General features: G+C 34.8%; 1 protein-coding gene and 1 pseudogene across 2 annotated transcripts in view; both read right to left on the bottom strand.

Annotated features, from left to right (window-relative positions):
* Positions 1-224: 224 nt before the first annotated feature.
* Positions 225-1,580, bottom strand: LOC131831179 (large ribosomal subunit protein eL33-like; annotated as a pseudogene).
* Positions 1,581-4,239: 2,659 nt separating this feature from the next.
* The window catches only part of FAM174A (family with sequence similarity 174 member A), a 37,924-nt gene continuing 15,806 nt past the window's right edge, over positions 4,240-26,357 (bottom strand). Inside the window, exons 2-3 of one of the 2 annotated variants that reach the window (XM_059175556.1) lie at positions 19,137-19,271; positions 4,240-4,822 (exon numbers count right to left, since the gene is read on the bottom strand). In XM_059175556.1, the coding sequence (XP_059031539.1) occupies positions 4,819-4,822; positions 19,137-19,271 (139 nt within the window). In that variant the 3' untranslated portion in view covers positions 4,240-4,818. Of the gene's footprint in view, positions 4,823-19,132; positions 19,272-26,357 lie in introns of those variants that run through there. The other variant, XM_059175557.1, reaches the window with a different exon arrangement.

The raw sequence follows: 26,357 nt of genomic DNA, 5'->3' as shown, positions 1-26,357 counted from the left end.
TACTTTTGGAGCCTGGCTTGCCATAGTTCAAGAAAGAAATAATCAAGAGCAGAAAAGATAGAGAATTTATCTTTTCTGAAAGACTGTATGTATTGATATCACCTAAGATCCTAGGATTTGTTAAACCCATAGCTTTGGGTATGGTGTATTGCAAATCTGACAAACCAACACCAGCTAATCAAAGGTCACATATTTGTTGCTTGGAAACAAGTTATTATGCAGGCTTCCTGGATCTCCCTGACTATACTGGTACTAGAATACCTAAAATTTAGCTGATTTACCCATGAGAAGCTATTAGCCCAAGAAAAGCTTCCTGAGTAAAATAAAAATTTTAGAAAAGGAGAGTAGACTCTGAACAGATGAAGAGTAGCAACAGAATCAGTGGGAAAAATACATAATTTAAGGGGAGAAGAGCTAAAGTCTGAAGCTTACTATTTTTGTTTTAGAGATTAAGGAAAAACAAACAACACAGCCCGGGAACTTTCTTCAGGCAAAGGGATAAGCAGAATCAAAGGGTGAAATGAACTCCTAATCCTTCTTAGGTCATAACAATAGGTGGGGCCCCAGTTGCTTCAAAAAGGACCATGGCAGATTAACAGAAATAACTATCAGAGATGTTTGGCTTACTTTGCTTCAAATGCTTATTTGACCAAAGCGATCTGAGTAATTTTGCCTTACCAGCCTGGATGACAAGGCATGGGCACTAAAGGAAACTGTATATTAAGAATAAAGACTGAATAGAATAAAAATAAATAAATATTTTTTTTAATGGAAAAAAAAGGAATAATGAGAAATCCAAATAAAAACACACAAATTTAGAGTCATATGTAAAAAACAGAAACAAAAACAAACAGAGCCAGACAACTGCCCATACATCTATACTATGACTCTATGACAGAAACTTTAAATGGAATACACAGCATTCAGGATTTCTCAAGCAGCTAGTCATTAAAGTTTTGGGGAGGATCCTCCCATTCCTAATTTCTTCCTTCTTATTTTACCTCTTGGTTTGTAACTTGTTAATGCCATGGGTAGGTAAAGAAAAAAAACAAAAACAAAAACACTGGAGACTGTGGATTTAAAATGTTCAGTTTCTGTTCCAGAGACTGATAGTATAATAAGAGAGAAAATATCAAACATCTATCTTACTAAATCAAGCATAACATCTATAAAAAGGATTTTGCTTGTTTTTTTTTTTTTTTTTGACGCGAGAATAAATCTATGCCTTTGCTTATTTACTTTTCATTAAATTTAAATCCTTGAGGGGTACAGTATCACATGGGTTCTGTGGCCAATGGCTTTAGCAGGAAGGCTGCTTCGAATCTGACACAAACCATGACACTGTTTCCATGAGCATGAGTTACTTCTCCCCAGATTACTCTGGTTTTGTTTGGTTTGCCACCAAGAGTCACTGTGTTGTTCTTTCCTTTGTACACATAAGCACATCAATTGCCTAAATAGAATTCTGTTCCATCTCCAGCATATACACCTTCTATTTTAAGAAGAGCTGTGTGCTCCCTCTGGTTCCGTTGACCACGCTTATAGTCAGCAAAAATGGCCTTGGACCACGGCCTTCCAGATTATTATTTGGCATTGTAGGAGTCCTGTTCCAAGCAGGCTTACACCCAAAGTTCAGCAATAGGAGTTCCACTCACCTCTATTTTTTGCTTGATCCTTAAAAGTTATTGAAAGTTTTCTTTGACTAGGGAAGCCTTGGCACGATAACCAGAGGAATATTCGGGGGAGTACTCCAAATGTCTACAGAACAGATTATTTTGCTACATTCATCCCTTCAATCTTTTTTTTTTTTTTTAAGATTTTATTTATTTATTTATTTGACAGACGGAGATCACAAGTAGGTGGAGAGGCAGGCAGAGAGAGAGAGAGGAGGAAGCAAGCTCCCTGCTGAGCAGAGAGTCTGATGTGGGGCTTGATCCCAGGACCCTGAGATCTTGACCAAAGCTGAAGGCAGAGGCTTTAGACCACTGAGCCACCCAGGCGCCCCTCTTTATTTTTTTTTTATAATTTCTTTTTACATCCCCAAATGAGAAAGACAAACTATCTTTCCTTTATTGTTTTACTTAGAGAGGTAAATTACGTAAAGTTATACTACATGAGTAAAAATAAATAAAATTAAAACTAAAGTAGCAAAAAAAGAAAAAAAAAGAATAAGATAGGTGATACAAGGTAATAGATTATACCTTCAGTGAGGGAACTAATGCTAGTAATTGCCTAGATGCTGACTGGGTGCAGTTTGAGTACCAAGCCCAAGGGCTTGTTTTCATTGTACAGTAGTTGTTAGTTAGTAGGTAGTTGGTTTTCTACCTACTAATTACAAGAAATTAGGCAGAAAGAAGCTACTTAATTTTCCATCCCCATTGGTCAGTTCAGTGTATAACATCTATAAATTATTACAAAACTACCCTTTCTCTAATTTACTCTAATCCTGAACAATGAACACAATTATATTACTCTCTATTGATCTCTAATTCTTAGTTTAGGCTCTTAACAAAATAGCCACAAAGAAATACAAACCGGGAAAGGAGAAAAGTAACAGGTTTTCACAAGATTTATGATCCCCAGCTATTTTATAATGTATATACAGCTCTGTAGATGAAAATTCTAACCATTTTATTGGCATGCTTATTACATACCTAATGAAGCTAAAATCTGGCATACTACCTGGCATTTTAATAAGAGCATGGCTTATTATGATGATTATTTAAGAGTAGATTTGCAGTTCAGGAATGACTATATGAATGTTATGAAGTAAGAGCATATTTAACAAACATGCCAGAATTTCCATATTCAGTTGAAGGATATTCTCTTTAAAGGAGTCAGTCACCTAGTGAAATTGTGTATTTCTAATAAAGTTGCTGCTGCTGCTTTAAACATTTTAGTAACATCTTTAAACCTAACTTGGAGATCATTTATTAAAATTACCATTACTTTATCTTAAACAGAATTCTTATTCTAGGGTAAATTTAATTCTTAACTCCATTTAGTTTTAATGCAAATGTCAGTTTATAAATAACAGTGATCAGTAGATTAATTATTACATATAATATATATATATCACACATACTATTATATGGGATTTTCAAATATTGCAAAATGGAGCTAAACTTAAATCCAAAAATGTGTTCTATTTCAATAACACTTCAAAATGAGGAAACGTACAAGAAATCTGTAGTCCTAGCTTCTCTTGGGAAATAAAACTATGACTTAGTAGCATGAAGCAAGTGTTTCCTCAAAGTAACTATTATGGGAGTCAAACAGAGGTTGATCCCTTTAGAAGAGGAAATATATTTGCACTTTAATTCCTCCTTACACAACATATAAAAATACAGTGACATCAGAAGGACCTGACTCACTGTGTTAAAGCCAATTAGCATACTTGGTAAAACTATGTTGGCATTTTGGGTGGTCAAATACTTCAACTTACCTCATTGCTAGAAGATTACCTATCCTTGCCTTGTTGAACTCTGGAGTAGCCTTAGGGTTTGTTTGGACCAATAAAATGTAGATGGAAATAAAATTTATCACTTTAGGGTAGAAGCTTATGAACTAGCATGCAGTTCACACATCTGGACATTTAGCTACGAGGCAATATTCCAAGCAGAAGTTTCTCCATTAGCCTTGACCCTGAAGAAAAGACAATGAAGAGCAAAATCATAGTCCATAACAAATGGGCAGCATGAGTGAGAAATAAATCTTTGTTGTAACCCACTGTGATTTGGGGACCATCTGTTACTACTATATGACCGAACCTATCCTGACAGACACCACATATTTACATTACCTCCCTACCCTCTATAAGCAACTAAATTTGTAACCCATGCTTTTCCTGTAAGTTCCCCTCTAATTTTAGAATGTGAAAAATTGAAGCTCAACACGGTTAAACAATTTGTTTGGAGTTATTAAGTCAATCTCTGTATTCAGGTCTGTCTGACTCCAGAGTCTACACACTTTAATTCCTTACTCTACCACACCTTAATATATTACTAGAAGGCTATTCTATTACTTCTATCTTTCATAATACTATAAGTAAATAAAATGGCTTTGAAATTCACTGTTTTCTAAAATATCTAATCAAAGCAGGTATCTTAAGTTGCTAAGTGCAATAACCTTTTTTTGAAAGATTTTTCTAGAAACCATATAAAATATTTTTGTTAATATAGAACACTATACTCTTTGGATTTATTTTGTAAACACATTCTGTCTGTACCACTTTAAAAGTAATTTTAAATCATATTTATTTTTTGCATACAATTCATTTATTAATATTTAAAAAAACCAAATGCAAAGTAATAAACTTGGCTTCTTTTTCCCACAAAAATGGGGAATACATCTCTGTAAAGAAATTTTAAATTATTTTTACACATCAGTTTGTTGCTGGGATTAGTTTCAGCAAAAAACAATTAATGGGGAAAAAAAAACAACTAATGGGCAAACCCTCTAAAAAAAAAAAACACCCCAAAACAAAACAACATTAACTAATATTTAAAACTGTTTATAATATGGTAAGTAAGAAACAGTAACTGATCAGAAAACACCCTACTCTAAAGTAATTTTCACACAGATTTCTATTATAGTGCAGTTCACTCCCAACAACTCTGAGCCCATTAAGAGCACTTCTATACATACAGACATAACAAAATGATACAGTATTTATTGCAACAAATTAAAGTTTTTCATAATATATGTAACTTAAATACCCTCCCGCCCCCAGTGATAAAGTGGCTTCTTATTCCTTAAACATAGAAATTCTGCTCTTCATTGTAGAAAGATGAAGTCCTCTCATCAAAAGGCACATTCTTATCTGCAAGAAAAAAAAAAACAAAAACAAAAACAAAATTTTAATACTCATCCTGGAACAAATTAAGACACATTTTAAAATATTCCTAAAGGATTGGAGTAGCAGGAAGGTAATGAAAATATTTAGGGGAATTATAATGAATGGCACTCATAAAATACATGATTATTTTGCCTGTATTAATTATATCAGATTCTATCTTTCAAAATATGATTCTATTATTTCCAGGGATTTTATATATAATTAGTGTAGATAATTAAAAATGATTTTAGTTATACTAAAGTGATAACCTCATATAATATTCTCAATTGACTTAAGTAAACAATACAGTTATTTTTTTCTATAGTTTCTGTAAATAAAATTCTTAACTAATCCTTTTTCTTAACTCTCAGAAATAGGGATTTAACCAAAGCTGCAGGCCTGGAAGTATATTCTGAAATAAACAAACAAACAAAATGTGTTTTTTTAATTTGTTTATTTGAGAAAGAGAGAGCAAGCACATGCGCATGTGCGCATACACACAGGGGAGAGGCAGTGGAAGAGGGAGAGAGAATCCCAAGCAGACTGTACTGAAAGCAGCGCCCAACTAGGGGCTCTACCTCACAACACAGAGATCATGACCTCAGGCAAAACCAAGAGACTGAGAGTTAATTGCCAAGGCTCCCAGGTGCCCCATAAAATGTTTTTAATATTTATAATACAGTTTGAAAATGTATCCATATAGAGGTTTTCCACAGGTTTGCCTATTTTCTTACTCTACTCACTAGTTTATGGTAATATGAGGTTATTATTTTTATCACATCTTTATAGACCTTAATTCTAATTACACATCAGGCTGTACTGTTAATCTAAACCACAGCTTCCAAAAAACTTCTGCTGGTAAAAAGTAGTACAACAAAAAGTATTTAGAGTAAAAGAACAGCAAAGGTGTGTGGATCTTACTAACTTAATAAATCTTTCTTCATAATCACCATTAAAATTTAGAATTCGTTGGAGATATCAATGACTAATACTCTCTTCTAATTTATTATTATTGTGCTATGCAGAACCACCATTCCCTAATTTTTCTGGCATGACTAAACTACAGATCACCAATATCTAAGAAGATGTTCTTTCTCTACATGCCCGGTAGGAAATATTTTTAACCCATCAAGAATTAAACCCATTATCTTCTAGCCTTAAACCTGGTCTTCCTCTGAAACTTTTTTTTTTTTTTTTTAAGATTATTTGTTTGACATAGAGAGATTGCAAGTAGGCAGAGAGGCAGACAGAGAGAGGGGGGAAAGCAGGCTCCCCACTGAGCAGAGAGCCCGATATGGGACTCGATCCCAGGACCAGAAGATCACAACCTGAGCCGAAGGCAGAGACTTAACCCACTGAGCCACCCAGGTGCCCCTCCTCTGAACCTTTTTAACTCAACATTTGTAACACAACCTACCTAGTCACCATTCCACCTGAGGGAGGTAGGGGACACTGAGGTCCTCCCTGCATTCTATTGAGTACTACTGTTTTGTCAGTTTTTCATTTCCCTCCCCCCCTAAACTAGCTTTTGCTTCTGCTTTGATACCTCTCAAGTGAACAGGTGAAACAGCTTCAAGATATTAGACCTTAGTTGATTTCCGCCTCTGATTTTTTCATAAGGTTACCAGGGTCCATTTCCTAGAATATGTATCTCATGGTATCATTCAGCTCCAAAGCAGTTGATGATTTATGACCATTTTCACAAATAGTAAAATTCAAATCCTTAATATATATATATTTTAACATGGCCTTCTAGGTCTGGCCCCAAATCTGACTGATTTTCCATGACCCTAGGACATAGCCTGTGTTCTAAAGAGGCTCACAACATGCCACTTGCATACACCCTCATACTGGGAATCCCTTAGCAATGCTTTCACTTGAAATCTAACTTTCGTTTTTCATAAGGCTCTTATTTGAATAACTCACTAGTTTTAAAAATAACTACAACTCAAATATCACCTCTTCAGTGAACTCTCTTATTTTCTACTCTAAACTCAGTTTCTCAGAGTTCTCACAGCAATTTGAAAAATGTGGAGCTAAGCATGGCATGAGGAAAATAACCAAGGGTTGGTTCCCACTGTCCAGAGAGGTAAAACTGTACAAGACAGACTGGAGACTCAAAGAAACTTGGGGACAGACCCAGGATTACATAGTTTAATCCTTGTGGACCTGTTAACCAGATGCTCTTTTGGCAGAAGGGGCAGGACCAGAGGCTCACACCCCAAAACCTAGCAATACTGTAAGCTTACCTCCTCGTATGGAGAGACTGTATTTCACAGTTTCTAAAACACATTGTTCATATTTTAACATCTCTGATTTTGAGATGCATCTTCCAACTGATGACAGGCTTCTTAGCATTGTTACTACACAGTTATCACTGCCTATATGTGCACAAAGTTGATCAAGCTGTTGTCACTTCAACAGAATTACAAGCATTTTTACAAGGGATCAGTTTAATATTTGGAATGCCTTTAAAAAGATAATAAAGTGAATCATCACTGAAGCAAAAGTTAATGTATATGTACATAAAATGAAAGTAGTAGGCTATAGTTTATTGTCGGTGAAGCCAAAGTTTATTACTGGAACAATGGTATGAATTCCATATTTTTCCAAGAAACAACCATGTCTTTAAAAATGAGAAGAGGTCCCAATGTTCCAGGTAGATGAAATTCTAATTTCTGTTCTGAGAAGCTATTACAAACCAAGAAATGCATGTGAAGGCAGAAGCAACTGCCAAATTCTTTAGAGGCAATGAAGAATGTGAAAGTATTGAGAAGATAATATGCACAATTCCTGCATTACATGAAAATATTATATTATTTCATAATAAAACTATTTTTTATTTCTTTGTGTAACAGCTTAAAATTAATAATATCTTAGATTAAATGGTACAAACTTCCATGCAACTTTTATCACCTTAGAGTGAAGGGAGTGGGGGAAAGGCATAGAGAATCTTCAATTAATATTGCTTAAATTTTGAGTTGATAATTTTTAAGTTGGAAATAACTACTAAAATTAACAGGTTAAATAAAGTTTTTCACCACTTAGAATTTAAGATCTAAAAATCTCTAAGAACATCACATCCTTCTTCAACCACACTCTATGGTAGTGACATGCAGAACAAGTATAGACAAATCTATTTCAAAGATAGTCTCAAGTGAAGACAGGCATAGGTAACCATGATACTTACTGCCTTGATTTATTTAAAATAGGGTGTGTAATATATTGGGCTGTGTGTGCTACTAAGTTTAATACTTAAGCACATTTTAAAAAAAATGACATTCATTCAATCACTGAACATATACTGAGTTATTATCTGTCAGGAAAACTGCTTGATACTGGGTAAGATGGTGATGACAAAAAAGAATAAAGGAGAAAAACAATAACCATAATTCCCTGTTCTTATTATAGAGCCACAAATACAGCAAGGAAATCACTTAGAGGACAAAAAAGTGTGGCCTAGAAAGGAAGTCTGAACTGTAGTACCACTGATCAATTATTTACTGGGTAAGTCTTTCTTCATAATAATGGGATAAAACAGTTTCTAAGAGATTAAGCATATCTTTTTATGGAAGTTTTCAAGATGAAAAAAGAAACCTTTACAGAGCCCAAGAGGTGAAAAAGCATTTAGGGATGCAGTACAATCAGGCTCTTGTCAGGTGACTTGGTAAGGAAGAGCCAAGATTCAGGAGACTGAAGTTAAGGAGATTCAGTTGTCAATGGCAGAAGCTCACGAAAATACACTTGAGTCTACATAATCATATTATGCGGCTCCTTATTTTACCATAACACTACTCAGTCTTGAGGATTTAATCACTGAAGTCTAAGGATTAGATCAGATGTCAAATGTTCTATTGTTCAGCCATTTACAGAATTCCCACTGTATTAAAAAACAAAAACAAAAACAAAAACAAAACAACCTCATCTCTTTATGATGTTAAATTCCTATTCTTACCGCTCTGCACAACTGCTACTCATGAACAATTCATTAGAACTCATACCTTTATGCAGTGGCCTTCAAAATCAAATATTTCTCTTACCAGGTGCCAAATTTAACCTTCAGAAAACATTCTGAATAATCAGGGTGACATATTATAAGCTCTCTGATATTCAACACTTACTATCTCCTTTTTGATTGCTAATAAAAATATTATCTTTTTGTTTGTTTTTGTTAGCAAGGCAGGTAAAAGACTGTTGGGAAGAAGAGGATAAGTTCCGAAAAATTTTGATTTCCTGATAAAGAGCCTGATGTGAGATGGGTTCTTGCCTCCCAGACTCTTGTTGTCTAAAACACAGATGCAATGGCTGAAATTACAGCAGTTATCTAAGCAAGATAAGACAAGCATGAGAAAATGTTAAAGAAAACTGCCTATTTATGATCAAACAGCCATTGAATCAATACCAGGAGCTAACTACTACAGACTTCTTGTGACTTGGAAAAACTCCTGAATTCAGAAAAAATTTCTGTAATTCTATGCTCTTTATTAAAATAGACAAAACTAAAAACGTAGTTTAAAAAAAAAAAACAGTCCATCATAGAGAAGCAGAGAGTACATTAAGTGGTTGCTTACGTTTGAGAGGAGAGTGAAATGGAGAGTTGCTATTCAATGGGTATAAAGTTTGAGTTATGCAAGATGGGTAAGTTCTAAAGATTTGTCCAACAGCATTGCACCTATGGTTAATAAACTGTAGTGTACACCTAAAAATTTAAGAAGGTAGACCTCATGTTAAGTATTCTTTTTTTTTTAAAGCTTTTATTTATTCATGAGAGAATGACTGAGAGCTGAGAGAGAGCATGAGAGAGGAGAAGGTCAGAGGGAGAAGCAGACTCCCCCCAGAGCCGGGAGCCCGATGCGGGACTTGATCCTGGAAGTCCGGGATCATGACCTGAGCCGAAGGCAGTCCTTCAACCAACTGAGCCACCCAGACGCCCCAAGTATTCTTAACACACACAAAAAATCACCATGCTTCTCTGTGAGGTAAAGTGAACTGCAGTTATTAATAAATTTTATGGAAACCTCAGCTTGAGTATTTTTCAAACATCAAGAATGTGCTGCCCTTCATACTATACAATGATACAATGATTAAAAGAAAAGACACTATTTTCAAGGATAACTTAAAAGCTAACTCAGAAAATCTTAAACTATAAAAACAGCTACAAATAAGTGCACATCAGGTTCGGGAACAAAACAAAACTGTCTTAGTGGAGGCAAGAGTATTGTTACTCTTTACTAACTTAAAAAATTTTGCAAATATTAGATTCTTGGAGCTATCAGGGGTTTTTGTTTTGTTTTGTTTTCTCTCTCAAGTTCTTTTAAAGATACGGTATCTAAGGATTTTAAAGAATGGATAGAGTGTGGATTTTAAAGAACACTATCTGAGAATACAGGGAAAGGTTAATGACTTAACTATGTTTATAACTTTTCTGTCCATAAACTTGAGATCTTTGTCCCTGTACTGTCTTTAGCCCTATTCACACATATCAGCCTCATGAGTAGTTATGGTCTGCCTCCCATATCCATCTATATCACCAGAGAGAGACTGCAATCCAAACAATCACAGAATATAAATCCTGAACAAAAGCAGTGAACATTTCACTAAATGGATCGAGTGCTATACAAACAGAAACTTGTGGGGCACCTAGGTGGCTCAATCGATTGTCTGTCTTTGTTTGGCTCAGGTCATGATCCCGGGGTCCTGGGATGGAGCCCCGCAACAGTCTACCTGCTCAGAGGGGAGCCAGCTTCTCCTTCTCCCTCTCCCCCAGCTTGGGCTTTCTCTCTCTCTCCAATAAATAAAATCTTTAAAAAATTATAATAATAAAAAAGAAAAAAAAAAGAAACTTGTGATTTAACTGTTGGATAAGCTTTCATTTAATTGAATTAATTTGAACCAGATCAGTCAAACATATTTTGCTCCAGGTCTGTTTTGTCCAACACAACAGCCACTAGGCACATCTGGCAATTAATAGTGAAATTCAATAAAATTAAAACTTCAGTTCCTCAGTCACACTAGTCATACTTCAAATGCTCAAGAGCCACATGTGGCCAGTAGCTATTGAATTAGACAGGACAACTCTAGATTGGGCAATGAGGGAGAAAATAGCACTATCAAATAAAACTTGATGTTACAGAGCATTTGTTAAAATAATATGCAAATGATTCATGTTCTTAACTAATAAGCACATTGCAATGTCTAATTATTAATGGAGCAAGGCAAATTTTCTTCTAAGGCTTGATGTCCACAGAAACGTAAAACATACCAAAAAGGAACAACATTACAGTTCTCTTTTATTACCTTTTATCACTTACTATTTTTATCATTCAAGTAATGACAAATGTAGGATAACACCCTTTAAAGCAGAAAAAGTACAGATGATCCTACTAGTAACACACCACTAGACTTCCTAAAATACCAATTTTTATCTAACATAAACATTAACTGACACATTCCTATAATCCATTTACTTTGAATAACCTTAGTGTTTATTCTGATTGAAAGTAGTGTTTTAGAAATTAGAACTGTTTTCCAATTGGAAATTCTTTTTGAATAAGATCTTAATGAGTGTTTCTTGTTAAATACTTTCATCAAATCTGCTTTCTAATTCTGATATGCTGAGGTTAATTGTCAGAAAATATTTTGTGGTCAAGTAACACTGAGCACAAATGTAATGAAGACATACAGTATTAAATTTAATGAAGCAGAACGAAAGTAGCTAAAAAGCAAATTTAGGGTTTTAAAAATTATATACTTGACAAAAATTACTAAAACAGGCTTGAAGTGATGGTATGTGTCAGCTTCTGTTTTTTTTTTTTTTTTTTTTTTTTTAAAGATTTTATTTATTTATCAGAGAGAGAGAGGGGGAGAGAGTGAGCACAGGCAGACAGAATGGCAGGCAGAGGCAGAGGGAGAAGCAGGCTCCCTGCTGAGCAAGGAGCCCGATGTGGGACTCGATCCCAGGACGCTGGGATCATGACCTGAGCCGAAGGCAGCTGCTTAACCAACTGAGCCACCCAGGCGTCCCTGTTTTTTTTTTTTTAAGATCTTATTCATTTATTTGACAGAGAGAGCAGATGTGCATAAGCAGGGGGAGCTGGACAGAGAGAGGGAGAATCAGGCTTCCCACCAAGCAGGGAGCCCGATGTGGGACTAAATCCCAGGACCCTGGGATCATGACCTGAGCCGAAGGCAGATGCTCAACTGACTGAGCCACCTAGGCACCCTGTAAGTGTCAGCTTTTAGAAGCTGCTACAAAGACTGTTAAAATGTCTTATAGTGTACATCATCATAAAATACTAATAATTTTACTTTTCAGGAGAAATCAAACAAAATTGCAAAAGAGTATTATTCCCATTTGTTGTTTTGTGTTGTAAAGCATGGATTTAAACTTTTAGGGACTGGTTATGAGTATTTGTTTCCAATATTTTTCTTTGAGAAAATGAAGGTAATTTTTAGTCAGCATATGCTAATTCCTCATTAGTTTTTCTATCCAAGAGGGCTGAAACACCCAACAAAACAGTTAAAGAATCGACATTCGTTTTTTTAGTTTTATAAAATCTTTGTGTAAAATGTTTAAGTAATCAAACATAAGAAATTACCCTAATATACAAAATTAGGATGTCAATAGCAAATTTGAGAAAAATTATATTAACCAAGTTGTTCATGATATTTTTTTTCACATTCCTACATTTTCCCAATTTGATTAAATTAACCTCAATGCTTAAAGTGCTAGATATAGTGGCAATGGTGGTTAACTCCTCGGTATCTATTCAAACACAATGATAATTCTGAGCTAATCATGGTACTTCCATTTTTCTTCCCAGGTTTTAATTTAGAAATGGCCACATGGCCAATGATATGGAAAGCAAAAACAAACAAACAAACAAAATAAAAAAAAAACAGCTCTATTAAGAGTTTCTGGGGAAATCCTTCTCATTCCTAAGGAAGGTACACAAGAGAGCAAGCCCCTAACTTCCACTGAAAGTTACCGTTCTAGGTATAATTATAGGAACTGCTCGCACCATCCTATTAATCAGCCTAAAAATGAAGCCAACACATGGTGTACAGAACCATGGGATTGCAAAGAAAAGGAGTCAGAGCCATGATATACTGTGTTCAGAGTCAGCCCTATCTGTGACATACTATTATATGAAATAATAAATTTCCTTGAAATTTAGATTAAACTATATATTGGCAGTTTCTTATGGTTCCATCTAATATAAAGAAACAATGAAAATAATTACCCCAAATTTTAACTACCAACAACAATCATTAAAATTCTAATGTATTAAAAACCACAATAAAAACACTCCTCTCAGAAAGAGCTGACTACAAAAGGATAGTTTTATGCTGTGATAAAATTATAGGCAAGGAAATTCATTTGCCTCTCTGGAAATAACTTGCTTCCTGTTATTCTGTGGATAGAACCTGGAAAATAAAGAGGAACTAATTTTAGAAAGCACTTAACCAATGAAGGCAGCATCAGTAAGAGCTAATTCCATAAGAATTACCAGCAGTTATACTGTAAACTAGTATGATTCTGCATTGCAGATGGCAAGGTAGGCAAATCATAATATCTACATTCCTCATTTGTAGGGTCCTCATTTGCAAAATAAAGAGTAATAGCAAGAGCTGATATAGAAGACAGAATGAAGAGTATTTATAATTATTCTCTTTATAAAGGTATAAATCAAATAAATATTTAAGAAGTAGAATTAAATTACAGCAGGAAGAAAAGCCTCAATTACTTCAACTCTCTGAACCTCAGATTTCTTATCTTTAAAATAAGACCAAAAGAAACAACTTTATAAGACTGTCTCAATGATTCCATAATGTATGTAAGGAGCCTAGTACAGTGCTGGTATATCCTGTACTCAAGTAGATACTAGCAAGTGAGTATTTAATTGCTCCTAGTGTAATTCTGTTACTCTACTGTGTCCAGGCTCTCCCCTGGGCTCAGTGGTAAGTCCTCTGATTTTATCCTTCTAAAGATATCTCTACCAATATCATCATCCATTCTCCTGGTTTCTTCTACCATTTATATAAGACTGCTGGGAAGTCTTTGGTGGAAGTCCTCTTTCAGGGCCTAAAATATTTCTATCTCCATAGAAATATTGATTTTCCCCCTTTATTAACGGGAGAAACAAAGGGCATTAACCCTGATAATGTTACTTAAGTCAGTCACAATAAGATCTATATGTATCTTTCCCACAGGATAAATTTGAAATGTTGACTAAAGTGATGGCATAATGCATGTTTAATCTTTAACATTAGAAGATCAGAGAGAGTCTTGCCCAATGAATCAGCTTCAAATAAAGTAGCAGAGTTTGGACCATGTATCTCATCACAGACAATAATCTCTAAGTTACAGATGGTAACAGAAATATTAACACACCTTTACGAAACTGTAGTCAGCAACAGAAAATGACTGTTTTTCTACTATGAGACTGTAGTAGAAATGTGTCTACCTTCCCGTGAGAGTCAGAAAAAGGTCTGTAATTGCACAGACTATGAAAAAAAAAAAAATCGAAGCAGAGGACTAGAATCAGTGTAGGTGTTATTTAAATGATGTTTAATATTGTGTGAAGAATTTAAAAAAGGAGAACAAGAGGAAAACTGCTCAATATTTGAAGTATCCATCTTATTGCTCATTGTAGAAGAGGCAAAAGTAGGTGTGCCCTGAAAAAGAACATTACCCCTGATTTTGGCAAGGTCAAAAATAATAAAGGGAATCCCAAGTCTAGCGAGGATGTCTTTGTTCTCTATTCTGGTCTATGCATATCTACTACATTGTTAACTAAAATGAGGATGGGCGTTTTGTCTAATTTTGTTCACCACCATATCCCCATAGCTTAGTAAAGTATTTGGGGACAAACAGGCAGTTTTTCATTGTTTTTAATGAAAAAAAATGAATCTATGCAATTTTCTATGTCCACTGGGATGCCTCATAGTCACCTCTCATTTTCATGGTTCAAACTGTTTTCACCCTTTTTGACCTATAATCCCAGTTCTGGAAATTTACCCTGAAAATGACCTGCAACAATACAAATATACATATGCACAAGGTTATTCACTGAAGTATAACTTGTAATTGCAAAGTAATTGAAAATTACCTACATGTCAAAGCATAGGCAATGGAGTGAATAAATCATGGTACCTACACAGCATGGGACATTATGCAGATGTTAAAATTGAAAAATATCTCTATAAACTTATACAGCCTTGAGTTATAGGAGATATCACAAAGTGCAACAAAAAAGTATAAAAGAACATATATTGCAGGCTAGCTCTTGTGTAAGAAAGAAAAGTGTTAAGAAATACATATTTCTATCAACTTTTATCAAAAGAACCACAGGGAAGAGAGACCAGATAAATAATGAAAGTGATTACATACAAGAGGTAAGATGATGAGAAAGGAGAGGAAAGAATGCAAGAGGGAAAGACAGTTCTCTGAGTGTATGTGCATGTGTAATCTTCAAAAAAATGTGTACAGTTTTTAGTTTGGGAGGCATGTTGGTATTTTTTGTATTAAAATGACAATGACTCTCTGACAAATAAATAAAAAATCTTTAAAAAAAGGACAATGAAAATGGGAAGGGGAAGAAAAAAATCTACAGCAGAAAGCAAGTTCAAATTACTTAAATTATATTTCAAATGACTATGATAAACACACTGAAGAGGGAGGAAGAAACAGGGCCAAATCACTTATATATCTAATAATAAACTCTAAGTTTTGGGCAAGATGGGATTGTGAAGAGAGAAGAAACAAATACTAAACCTTCTTAGGAGGCTTGTTTATTTTAGTGCCATAGGAAAAGCAATTTTGAAACTGTATTAGTTTTATTACAGAATTGAGTAAATGAATAAATGCTGATGTTGGGATCCAAAAGATTATTGGAAGTCACTTTAATGACGGAACAAAGAGAATGCCACTATGGAAAAGGAAGAAGGCAAGAACACAGTGGCAACAGACCAGCAAGGTAGAATGGGAGGTACGAAGTAATACTATGTAAAGTATGCATACATATGTGAGTATGCATGTGCATGGACACACATGTATATGTGCACATACACACACATTTCACAGACCTGTCTGCTGAAGGGGCCAAGAAGCAAGGACACACCCTAGTAACGAAGCACTCACTTGGCCACTCAAAGAAACCAAGGCTCTTTGGAGAAATGGCTAATTCTACCACTAGGGCAGGGTAGGTATAAAATGAACCTGGAATATCTTATTAGGCCAGAATGTGAGGAACAGCTTTAAAAAAATGAAAGCAAGTCACAAGGGCACAGAAGCCAGCTTGAAGAGGCTCTCACTGGCAAGGAGAGAATGGATTCTAAACCACTGAAAAGGGAGAAAAATCATGACTCCATAATGTCAATAGTTAGATAAATGAAACAGAAGGAACACTACAATATCAACGCTGATTGGTAAATATGAAGGAAATGTTGAAGTTGGAAAATTATTATTTCGCAATTCTCACAGTGAAGATTAGATCAGGCAAGAATCAAGACTAATGACTGCTAAACTTAGGGAAAAATTTTGATAAAAACAATATTTTCATGATTTTAAAACCTCTTATTAGTTGCAATGGAGAAAAATAGTAACATACTAGAGAAACTGGGAAAACCTTAAGCAGGTGCATCAAAGTTACTACTGCTAATGAAAGAAAGAAGGGCACTGTGGGTCTCCCGACAGGATACCCTGAAAAAGACATATCATGATCTATACAGTATTTCAGGTAAGAATGCATAATCTGAATCTAATTATAAGGAAACATCAGAATATTAGGTAAATATAAAATGAGGAATATGCATTCTTCTGTATCTGTATTAAAAGATAGGAAAAGAGCACACAAGAGAACAAACAAAGTAAAATGTCGGTAAATCTAGATTTAAGAACAACAGGATATTCTTTGTACTATTTTTATTCTTATAACTTTTTGAAATTATGAAATTATTCCTAAATAGGCAAATTGTTTCTAAAGTAATACATAAATATGTGATCTTTGAGAAAAGATCACATATTTTATGTGAAAAAATCAACATAGAAGGATATATAAGGACAAATGAAAATAAAAATGAACTGTCAATCTCCTAATCTCACCTTTTCAATACAAGAAGTTAAGTGTCACACAGTCAGGATTTTTTTTTTTCTTTTCTATTTTGTGACTGTAGTGTATCCCAAGTGGCCAGATCAGTGCCAGACATTCAACAGCTGCTATATAAATAGCTGCTCCATCATTCATTCCTTAGATGAATGAATGAATGAATGCATGCATGCATAAATGAGTAAGTAAGCAGCATTTATTTGCTGTTCTTACTTTAAACATATCTATATTAAAGTTTTTTTCTAAGCCTTTTTTTTAAGTATATGGGGTCACACTACTAAAAATCTGAAGATGTCATTATCAATTATCATTGGTATCACTGATAATTATCATTACCCCTGAAACATGCTTCTCCATTAGTATAGCCATTTCTCCCTCCTCTACTCCCCAAAAACAATTACTAAATTGTGTTCATAATACCTTTCAAAGTCTCTTTAATAATTTACTCCTTTCTATTTCTCTTGCTATTGCTTTGATACTGGATACCCCATGAACTTGTGCCAGTCACCCCATGAACTTGTACCATCTAACCGGTCTTCCCGGTTGCCTTACTCCTTGTCTTGCTTTTCTTCCATCTACGCAATCTTCAGAACAGAACTTTGATTCTGTTTCCCCTGTCTTAAAATTTTCCAGGTGACTTTTCATAACCTGTTGAGTGACTTCTCACTGACTGCCATGGATCATGATCTGTCTTTTGATTCTTTGTTCTGCCTTACCCATCACTCTTATTTTTGCATTTAAAGCTCAAAAGCTATTCATTCACTCAATTTTTATTCTTATAAATATTAATATAGCATCTATTGAACTTCTTTTAGTTCCTCGAATACTCTATATTCTCTTTGGCTTCTGGTACTTTGTACCTACTGTTCTCTCTCCAACCCTCACCCCTATATCCACTTTTAATTCTGCTAATTTTTACTCATTTTTTCAGGTCTCAATTAACATATCATATCCAAGAGGCTTCTCTGGACCATTAGTTTTTGGTTATTTGTTCTATGTCACCACTACAAGTTCTCATATCACCTTATACTTTGTTCATGTAACCCTAATTAATGTCTAGCTCCTTAATAGAATACAAAATTCATGAAAAGTGGGCATAAGAGAGGGATAAGAACTGGAGAAATGTCTGATGATGCATGCTGCAAAATAAAAGAGAACTATAGGTAATTATAGCTGATGGAAATCATTTCCTTCTTTATATGCCTCCTACATTCCCTGGTCTCTCTTCATCCTTCATCTTTCTAGGCCAACTTCCACTAATACAAGAAGTATTACTGCACAACATGAATCTGATTATCTGATTACATACATTCCACATAAACGATACCAATGGTTCTCCAAAAACAGCAGGGTAATACCAAACTCTTTAGCAGATTGTAAAACTCCACATATTTCTCTCAAATACAAACAAATAACAACAACAACAACAACGAAAGCTTGCATATCCCTATGTCCTGCCAGAGCTGATCCTCCCAACCTTGCGTGTATAAAAACCCAAGATTTCTGTACTCCTGGTACTTCTTGTACTTGATTGTGGACTCTAGTTTTCCTTTAGCCAAATAGTCTCCCTTGTATTCCAACATGTCTTTCCCTACTGAGTGGAATCTTTACTACCTCCTTTCCTTATTCCATTTGCTTTGAAACTATGTCTATAACCAGGTAATTTTGCTTATGCAAATCTCTTAGGAAGGGTCTTAATCCTCAGCAAGAACAGATCTGGGAATAGATACCACAGCAAAACTAGCAGACCATCAGTCCCACAATTTTGAGTGAAAGTATGATTTACAAATAAAAGAGCACATACTAAAATCAAAATATCTTCAGAATGCAAAAAGAAAACCAATTTTACTAATCTTTCTTTCTCCCTCTCTCTCACACACACGAAAGACTTACTACATATTACTTTGAATACGTAGCAGTTAAAAGGACAAAGCTCTGCAAGGGGATCTATTAACACAGATTTCTTTCTAGATAGGATTCTATTACTTAAGCCTATTTCAGCAAAGCAATACACATGTGAACTATCGGTTAGGTAGCACAAAGAACATCATGAAATGGAAGCAAATAAAATCTGTTGGGATAAAAACTGCTAAATGAAATACTGTATTCTTTTACTTTATTTTTTCAATTTAGTTATCCAGGATTTGCCTCCCTAATTCATGGAATGAAACTGCCCAACAGTTACTTACCTTCGAGGATGATTGGCATCAAACAAAGTGTTATCTTCATCCTCATCATCTTGTTCTAAAGGTGTCAACTCCATGTTTTCTATGTTAGTGTCCAAAACTCCGTATCTCCTCGTCTTTCGGTTTCTTCTTCTCATCCTATTAAACGGAACATATTGATCAATAAAAATTATTTGAATACAGCATTGATGACCCTTACATTATATTGATTTGTAAACTACAAAACAATCCCTCGGTTGCTGACATCAGAGGCACTCAGTATCAGAATGACTGCATTTCGGAAATGGAAACAATTTACTATCTAGGATTATTTATGAAACAAAATCTATCCTACTTGTCTTGTACCACTTTTTCTGTCTGACCTATTCTCTTCTCTAGCAGCTTATGGTATGGACAGATCAATCCTTAAGGTACCACATACTTAACGAAAGCCTTCTATTCCAGCCTTCCCTACCTTCCTCATGCCTTCTTACTACTGGGCAGGATTTGGTACTTTCTGCCCCACTAAGAAACCTATTATGTATATACATGTTCAAATTCTGCACTAAGTAGCTTAAAAACCTGGCTGCACATCAGAATCACTCTGGGTATCTTTAAAAGCTTCATACTTAGTCCTTATTTCCACATAATTAGTTCAGAGTTTCCACAGAAAAGGAACTAAGCATCAATATTTTGTTGAAGTTCTACAAGTTTTTCCAATGTGCTGAAAACCACGACTAGTGGTTCCTGAAGTGTGGTTTCCTGGATCAGCAGAATCACTATCAACTAATAATTTTTTAGAAATGCAAATCCTCATGCCCACTCAGACCTAGTAAATGACAACTTTGACCTTGAGGCCCACAAACTCATGTTTTAATGTTTTAACACACACTTCTCATTAGTAAGATGCATGTTAAAGTTTCAGAACCACTGCTCTAGATAACTCAAATAACTTGATTTTTTCCTTCAAAGTGTTCACCTCAATCTGCATTTATATTTGCTTATGTATATGGTTATTTGAGTGTTCATTTGCCTCTCTCCCACCAAGTTCCATGAGGGCAATTATGCATGTCTTGTTCACCACTCTATTACTACTCTGTAGCAGTGTCTGATTCAGATGCTCTTTAAATATTCATTCAGGGTCTGAGTGATATCATATTCTCGCTCAGTGCTCCAAATCCTACCCTATAATTAGTGCCCAAGTTACCTCCAATGAAATAACCTCAAATCCACACACAAGAAAACATGTTTTACACAAATATCTATGGGAGATTAAGAACAAAATAGAAGGGGCGCCTGGGTGGCTCAGTGGGTTAGGCCGCTGCCTTCGGCTCGGGTCATAATCTCAGAGTCCTGGGATCGAGCCCTGCATCGGGCTCTCTGCTCAGCGGGGAGCCTGCTTCCTCCCCTCTCTCTGCCTGCCTCTCTGCCCGCTTGTAATCTCTTGTCTGTCAACTAAATAAATAAAATCTTTAAAAAAAAAAAAAAAAGAACAAAATAGAAGATATTTCAGTAAGTGACAACATGGAAATTTACTTAAATGTATGTTTCTGGGTCAATTTATTTGATGTAACAGTGTGATAACAAATACCATGACTACCGGGCCAACTCTGAAGAGCAATCTATACAAGTTTCTGCAAATGTGACTATGGGAATCCCCTAGGAGAAAAACTGTCCTACACATACATACATGTACTACACAGATATACACAAACATTTGCTCAAGAGATATTTGAATTTTATTAAGCATCAGGCATTGTGCTAGCTTCTGAGTGTGAAGCACCTGGTCTCAGTGGTGAAAATTTAGAAAATTATACTAAGCCTGGATAAAACCCAAGAAAAGCTTCCACCTGTCACTGCCTATAGATCTATCTATATGTCTACCCAAAGGTGATGGGACAGGAAACAAGAGGTTCAAGTACAGTATTTAAAACTACAAATGCAACCAGTATAACAGTTAATACTAATGTTAAGACTTAAATAATGGCAATAAGAAGTATAAGCTATATATTAACAAGTACATATATGTGTTCATGTTTGTATGTATGTGTGTGTGCACACATTCATACACACACCCTATGTAGATCAGAAATCGAAACTTTTTCTGCAAAAGATCAAATATAAATATTGTAGACTTAAAGACCACATATGGCTTCTTGCCACACATAGTCACCTTAATCTTTTGTTGTTAGTTTAATTCTTCATAATCCTTCAAAAATGTAAAAAAAAAAATTCTTGGTTCATAGGTCTTAAAAAAATAGGTCAGTGAACCAGATCTGGCTGATGCTCCACAGTGTACCAACCAGTGATTTTATGTAAAAATTTTATGTAAAATTTTATGAAAAATGTAAAATGTAATTTTATGTAAAAATATATGAGGCCACATAAAATAAACACAACAGAATTACTTCTGAAAGTAATACACAAAAAAACTAAGAAAAATACTGACCCAGGAAGAAGGAATAAAAAGGTCTGGGGAATTACAGTTCATTATTAGTCCTTTTGAACCACATAACTGAATAACATATTCAAGCACTCTTTGGGTTAAAAAAGTTAATACACAAGAGTGAGTAAAGCTACTTGGCAATCTAAGTTAGGATATTCAGAGTTAGGATTTCTCCTCTTCCCTTTTGCCAGGTTTCCACTCAAGTTTCTACACCATATATGGCTTTTCAAATATTCTCTCATTTTCAGTAAACAAGAAATTAATGTCATGTGACTTATTTTCAGAAAAAAATAAGATCCTCCCAGGTCATATATACCAAGTAGTCAATCTGTCAATATCCTAGTCATTGCCAGTCACAGGATACTCTGGCAAGGCTTAAAAAAGAGAAGGATACAAATATAGACCTTAAAAACTATTGCAGTTTTATTTCAGCTGACATTCTTCTCCACTCCCAAGGTCTTCATCCTCTCTTGAATGAATTCCCAATCTTTCAATGACTGGCTAATCTGGCAAGCAATGCTGTTTTCTCTATCTTTGTATAGTGTAAATATTTGACTGTATCGGTTTGAGCACTTTGTTATTCTAGCTTGCACTCCCCTTTAATCATTTATATAAAATAGTATCTTCCAAACACAAAGAGCTTCCTAAGCTCTTTAAAAACAAGAAACTATTTCATATACAAAGAAAGTACACTGTTAGGCACCAAGTAAGTGGGGGAATGCAGTTCAATTTAAATGAAGTCAGTATTTTAGTAAATGTTACTAATTCATACAAGAATAATTCAAGTAAAAAAAAAAAGCAACTGTATATTGTTAAATAGAATTTAAAGTTGAAATGCAATTTCTAAAAAAAAAAAAAAAAAAGTTCCCTAAATCCAAAGATCTAGGCACTGATGGCTACATGATTGTGATAGCAACTTGAGTATAAAAACATCAAATATATCCATATGCAGTGATTTTTCTCAGGGAGGGTCAAAAACATCTGTAAATCTTCAAAATTACTGAGCTGATTCAATGAACTATCTACCTAAAATAATAAATATTAAACATAAAATACAAACATAAAATAATAAAAGTATACTGAAATTTTAAGTAAAAAGACTACTCTTCTTTTTTAATATGCAGTGTGCCTTTTTTTTAAACAAAGGTTTAAGAGGGCTTTTAAAATTCAGACAATTTTAACAGCTATAGTTCTTTTCTCACAAATGAATGTTTTCAGTAAGTTCATGACAATCTTGTCTATGTGTGTTGACAATTATACACATATAATTATAGATATTACACTTTTCTATTACACATAGTAAATGCATACTGCAGTATGAAAACGAATTTTGTTGGCTCTTAACAAAAAAGTAGGGACTTTATAAATGTGTAGAGGAAAATAAGGAAGACTAAAAGGGCAAAAGATAATAACTATATGGTTGATAATACTGAGTGATACTCACTCATCACATGGCATGCACAGGTAAATGATCTTGATCAGATCCACTGCAAATAATCACATTATCATTCAAACAGCTTTCTAATATAGTTGTAGATTCCTCAATGTTCCATTATATTCAGGTTGGTAAGAATTATTTCTGTTTAAATAGCATGTAAAAGCTACAGTATAAAAATAAAGCTGAACTGCTAAAGTAAGCTTGATAAAATTTTATGTAAAAATGTATGAGGCCACATAAAATAAACACAACAGAATAAAACTCCATTTCATTTTACTACTCTATGAAAGAGAGAAAACTGATCAATATAACTTGCTGTGCCCATCTGGTTTTATTCTTTTTCCTTTCTTTTAAATGAAAGCCTATAGGGTATTAAGTATGGAAAGATTTAAGTAATATTCCTTAATTTCCTTAACTCCTTAATTTCTATAACACATTCAAAACTAAACTGAGGAATATATTATTTACTGGGTATTTTATATACACACATTCTCCTATCTGAGAGGCATTATGATAAAGCAGAATAATTCTTAATAACTAAAAGTTTAACTACTGATTAAAAAAAGTGATAAACTGATAAAAAACTGATAAAAAAGTTTTGTCTTAGCTATTTATGGGAAAATAAAATAATGATCAAGAATGATTTTGCAACTAATTACGTTGCCATTATAACACAATACAAATAAAAATTAGTGAGCCACAATTTTAGTTGTCTACGATTTATCAAGAAATCCAACTCAACTGAATACATATATATAAAAATACTTTAATCTGATACCTCTCTCATCTTCATTCCCCATTGCCAAAACCCAATCCATCAGTTGTCTTTTCAAGTTCTTCAAGAAGCAGAAACCAGTAAAAAATAAGATTATGTTATGGGCTGAACTATTCAAATTCATATGATGAAAGCCCAACCCCTAGCTCCTCAGACTATGACTTTATTTCAAGATAAAGTCTTAACAGTCAATTAAGATAATATAAAGTCATCAGAAATGGTTCTAATCCAGTATGATGTTGGGGAAAAAAAGAAAAAGAAGAAAGTTTTCAGACAGACACACATACAGAAAGAATACCAAGTGGAGAAGAAGATGGCCATCTTCACGCCAAGGAGAGAAAGTTGAACAGAAATTTGTTTATTAATCTGCTCAGGCTGCCATAACAAAATGCCATAAAATTGACTGCTTAAACAACAGAAATTTATTTGTCAATATATTGGAGGCTAGAAAGTCTAAGAACAAGGTACCAGGTTTCATTCTGAGGCTTCTCTTGGCTTGTAGGCAGCCACCATTTCACATGTGCTGACTTGACCTCTTCTTTGTGTGTGTAGGGAGAGAGCTCTGGTATCTCTTCCTTTTCTTATAAGATGCATCAGCCCTTATGGCCTCATGTGACTTTTATCATTTCTTGTAAGTCCTGTCTTCAAATACAGTTACATATGAATTTGGGGGGTGGGTGGTAGGACATAAACATTCAGTCCAGAACATTCCCTCACAGCATTCAGAAGGAAGCAAGCCTGCCCATATCTTGATTTCAGTTATCTAGCCTCTAAAACTGTGAAGTAAAAAATTTTTGTTGTTTAAGTCACCCAGTTACAGCAGGAAACCCTGGCAAACTGATTGATCATAGGAGGTTTATTAGTGGGAAGGTCTCCAAAGAGAGAGGGAGAGAAAAGGAGAAGAGGAGATCCTATGAACGTTAATGCAGGCCTGCGGCCTGTGAAAGAGAGTGGGAAGAAAGAAGAGTTGGGTAGGAAGAGCAGTAGACTACAATGCAGTTCTGAGAAAGTTTTGACCAGCCAATGGGATGTCCTTAGGCAAAGAAAGATTATCCATTAGAGGAAGGAGTCCTGATGGCCAGGTTTGGCCACACTCAGTCACTGGCTGGAAAAGGCCTAAGAGTTATGGCCCTGGCATGGATACAATGATGGATCCAAAGCTGTGACAGCTGGAGGCTGTCAGTCAACTATGTTTCCTGCAGCAGGGTCTCTTAAAGGGAAGTCTGATCAGTGTTATCTCCGGGGCTGTCACAAAGTCCTATTGATTGTACTTCCTGAGAATCATTCAAATTCACTTAAAGTATTCATCACTGCTATAATCAATCACCTTGACTTGATATAGCTTAATAACTGTGTACCTCTATCTGCTCTGGTCACCCACTAATCTCCCCTCCATCCTCTAAAATCTCCAATGGTTTCCTATTGTTCAAGAGTAACAATTATGTAATATGGCCTATAAAGTTCAACATAGGATGGCTCATACTTACCTTGCTAGCCTCACCTTGCTGTTTCCTCTACATTCTGCTTCACCTTCTGCACTCCAGCCACAAAGACTTCTAACTTGTGTTCCCTTATAATGGCCATGTGTTCTCTGTCATTGGCCTCACACTTTACCCCACACACCACGCTATTGCCATGTTAATGCCTATTCACCTTTCAGCTCCAGCTTCCTTAGAGAAGTTTTCCCTAATCCACCTGGCTAGGTTACAAATAAACACCTAATATTGGTTTCCACAACACCCCTGTACATCTCCTTCAAAGTACTTATAAATGATACACTTGCATACTTTTTTGTGTAACCTTTTTGTCTTTCCTACTAGACTTAGTTTCATGGGAGCAGGTGTTTTTGCTCACCATTATACCCCCAGTACACAGGGAATGGCATAAAGCAGATGCCTACTATCTATTAAATGAACTAACTAAAATATATGGATTGACAATATATATTGTGTTTTCTATGTATAACAACAAAACCTACAATTATTATGTTAATCATTACCCTGCGATAAGAGAAGCCTGAAAAGAACATCATCTCCAAAAATACACCACAGCAAAACCTATAGGAGCTAGCCAATTTTTTTTTAATTTTTTAAAATTTAAATTCAATTAGCCAACACATCACTAGCTTCAGATGTAGTGTTCCACAATTCATCACAATTTTTAAATCATAATATGGATAACATCCTTCTGGCTCAGGACAGAAAAAAAAAAAAAAAGACTAGAATAATTAAACATATTAAACATGCACTCACTCCAAGACTTCTCAGATACTCATTTGGTATGTTTAAGTCAAGCCCAGGTGATTCTCATATCCAAATTAGAACCACCTATATTCAACCTGCACCCTGTTCCGAGTAGTTTCATTTTTATCTTTTGGGTATACAATTACCATGTTGTAAAATGTAGTTACACTTCATTTACACTCTAAATAATTGAAGTTTATCCATTCAAAAGCCAAAGGGACTTTTTTTTTTTGGCTTTCTTTTAAATTCTTAGTATTTGAATGTAACTATAGGCAATGCTAAAGATATCACTGCCTTACCATACAGGATAAATGAGTCAATTTTATTCTTTTTGATGTCTCAA

The sequence above is a fragment of the Mustela lutreola genome, chromosome 5 (genome assembly GCF_030435805.1).
Source record: "Mustela lutreola isolate mMusLut2 chromosome 5, mMusLut2.pri, whole genome shotgun sequence".
NCBI classification, from domain to species: domain Eukaryota; kingdom Metazoa; phylum Chordata; class Mammalia; order Carnivora; family Mustelidae; genus Mustela; species Mustela lutreola.
This window is presented reverse-complemented; position numbering and strand designations above follow the sequence as displayed.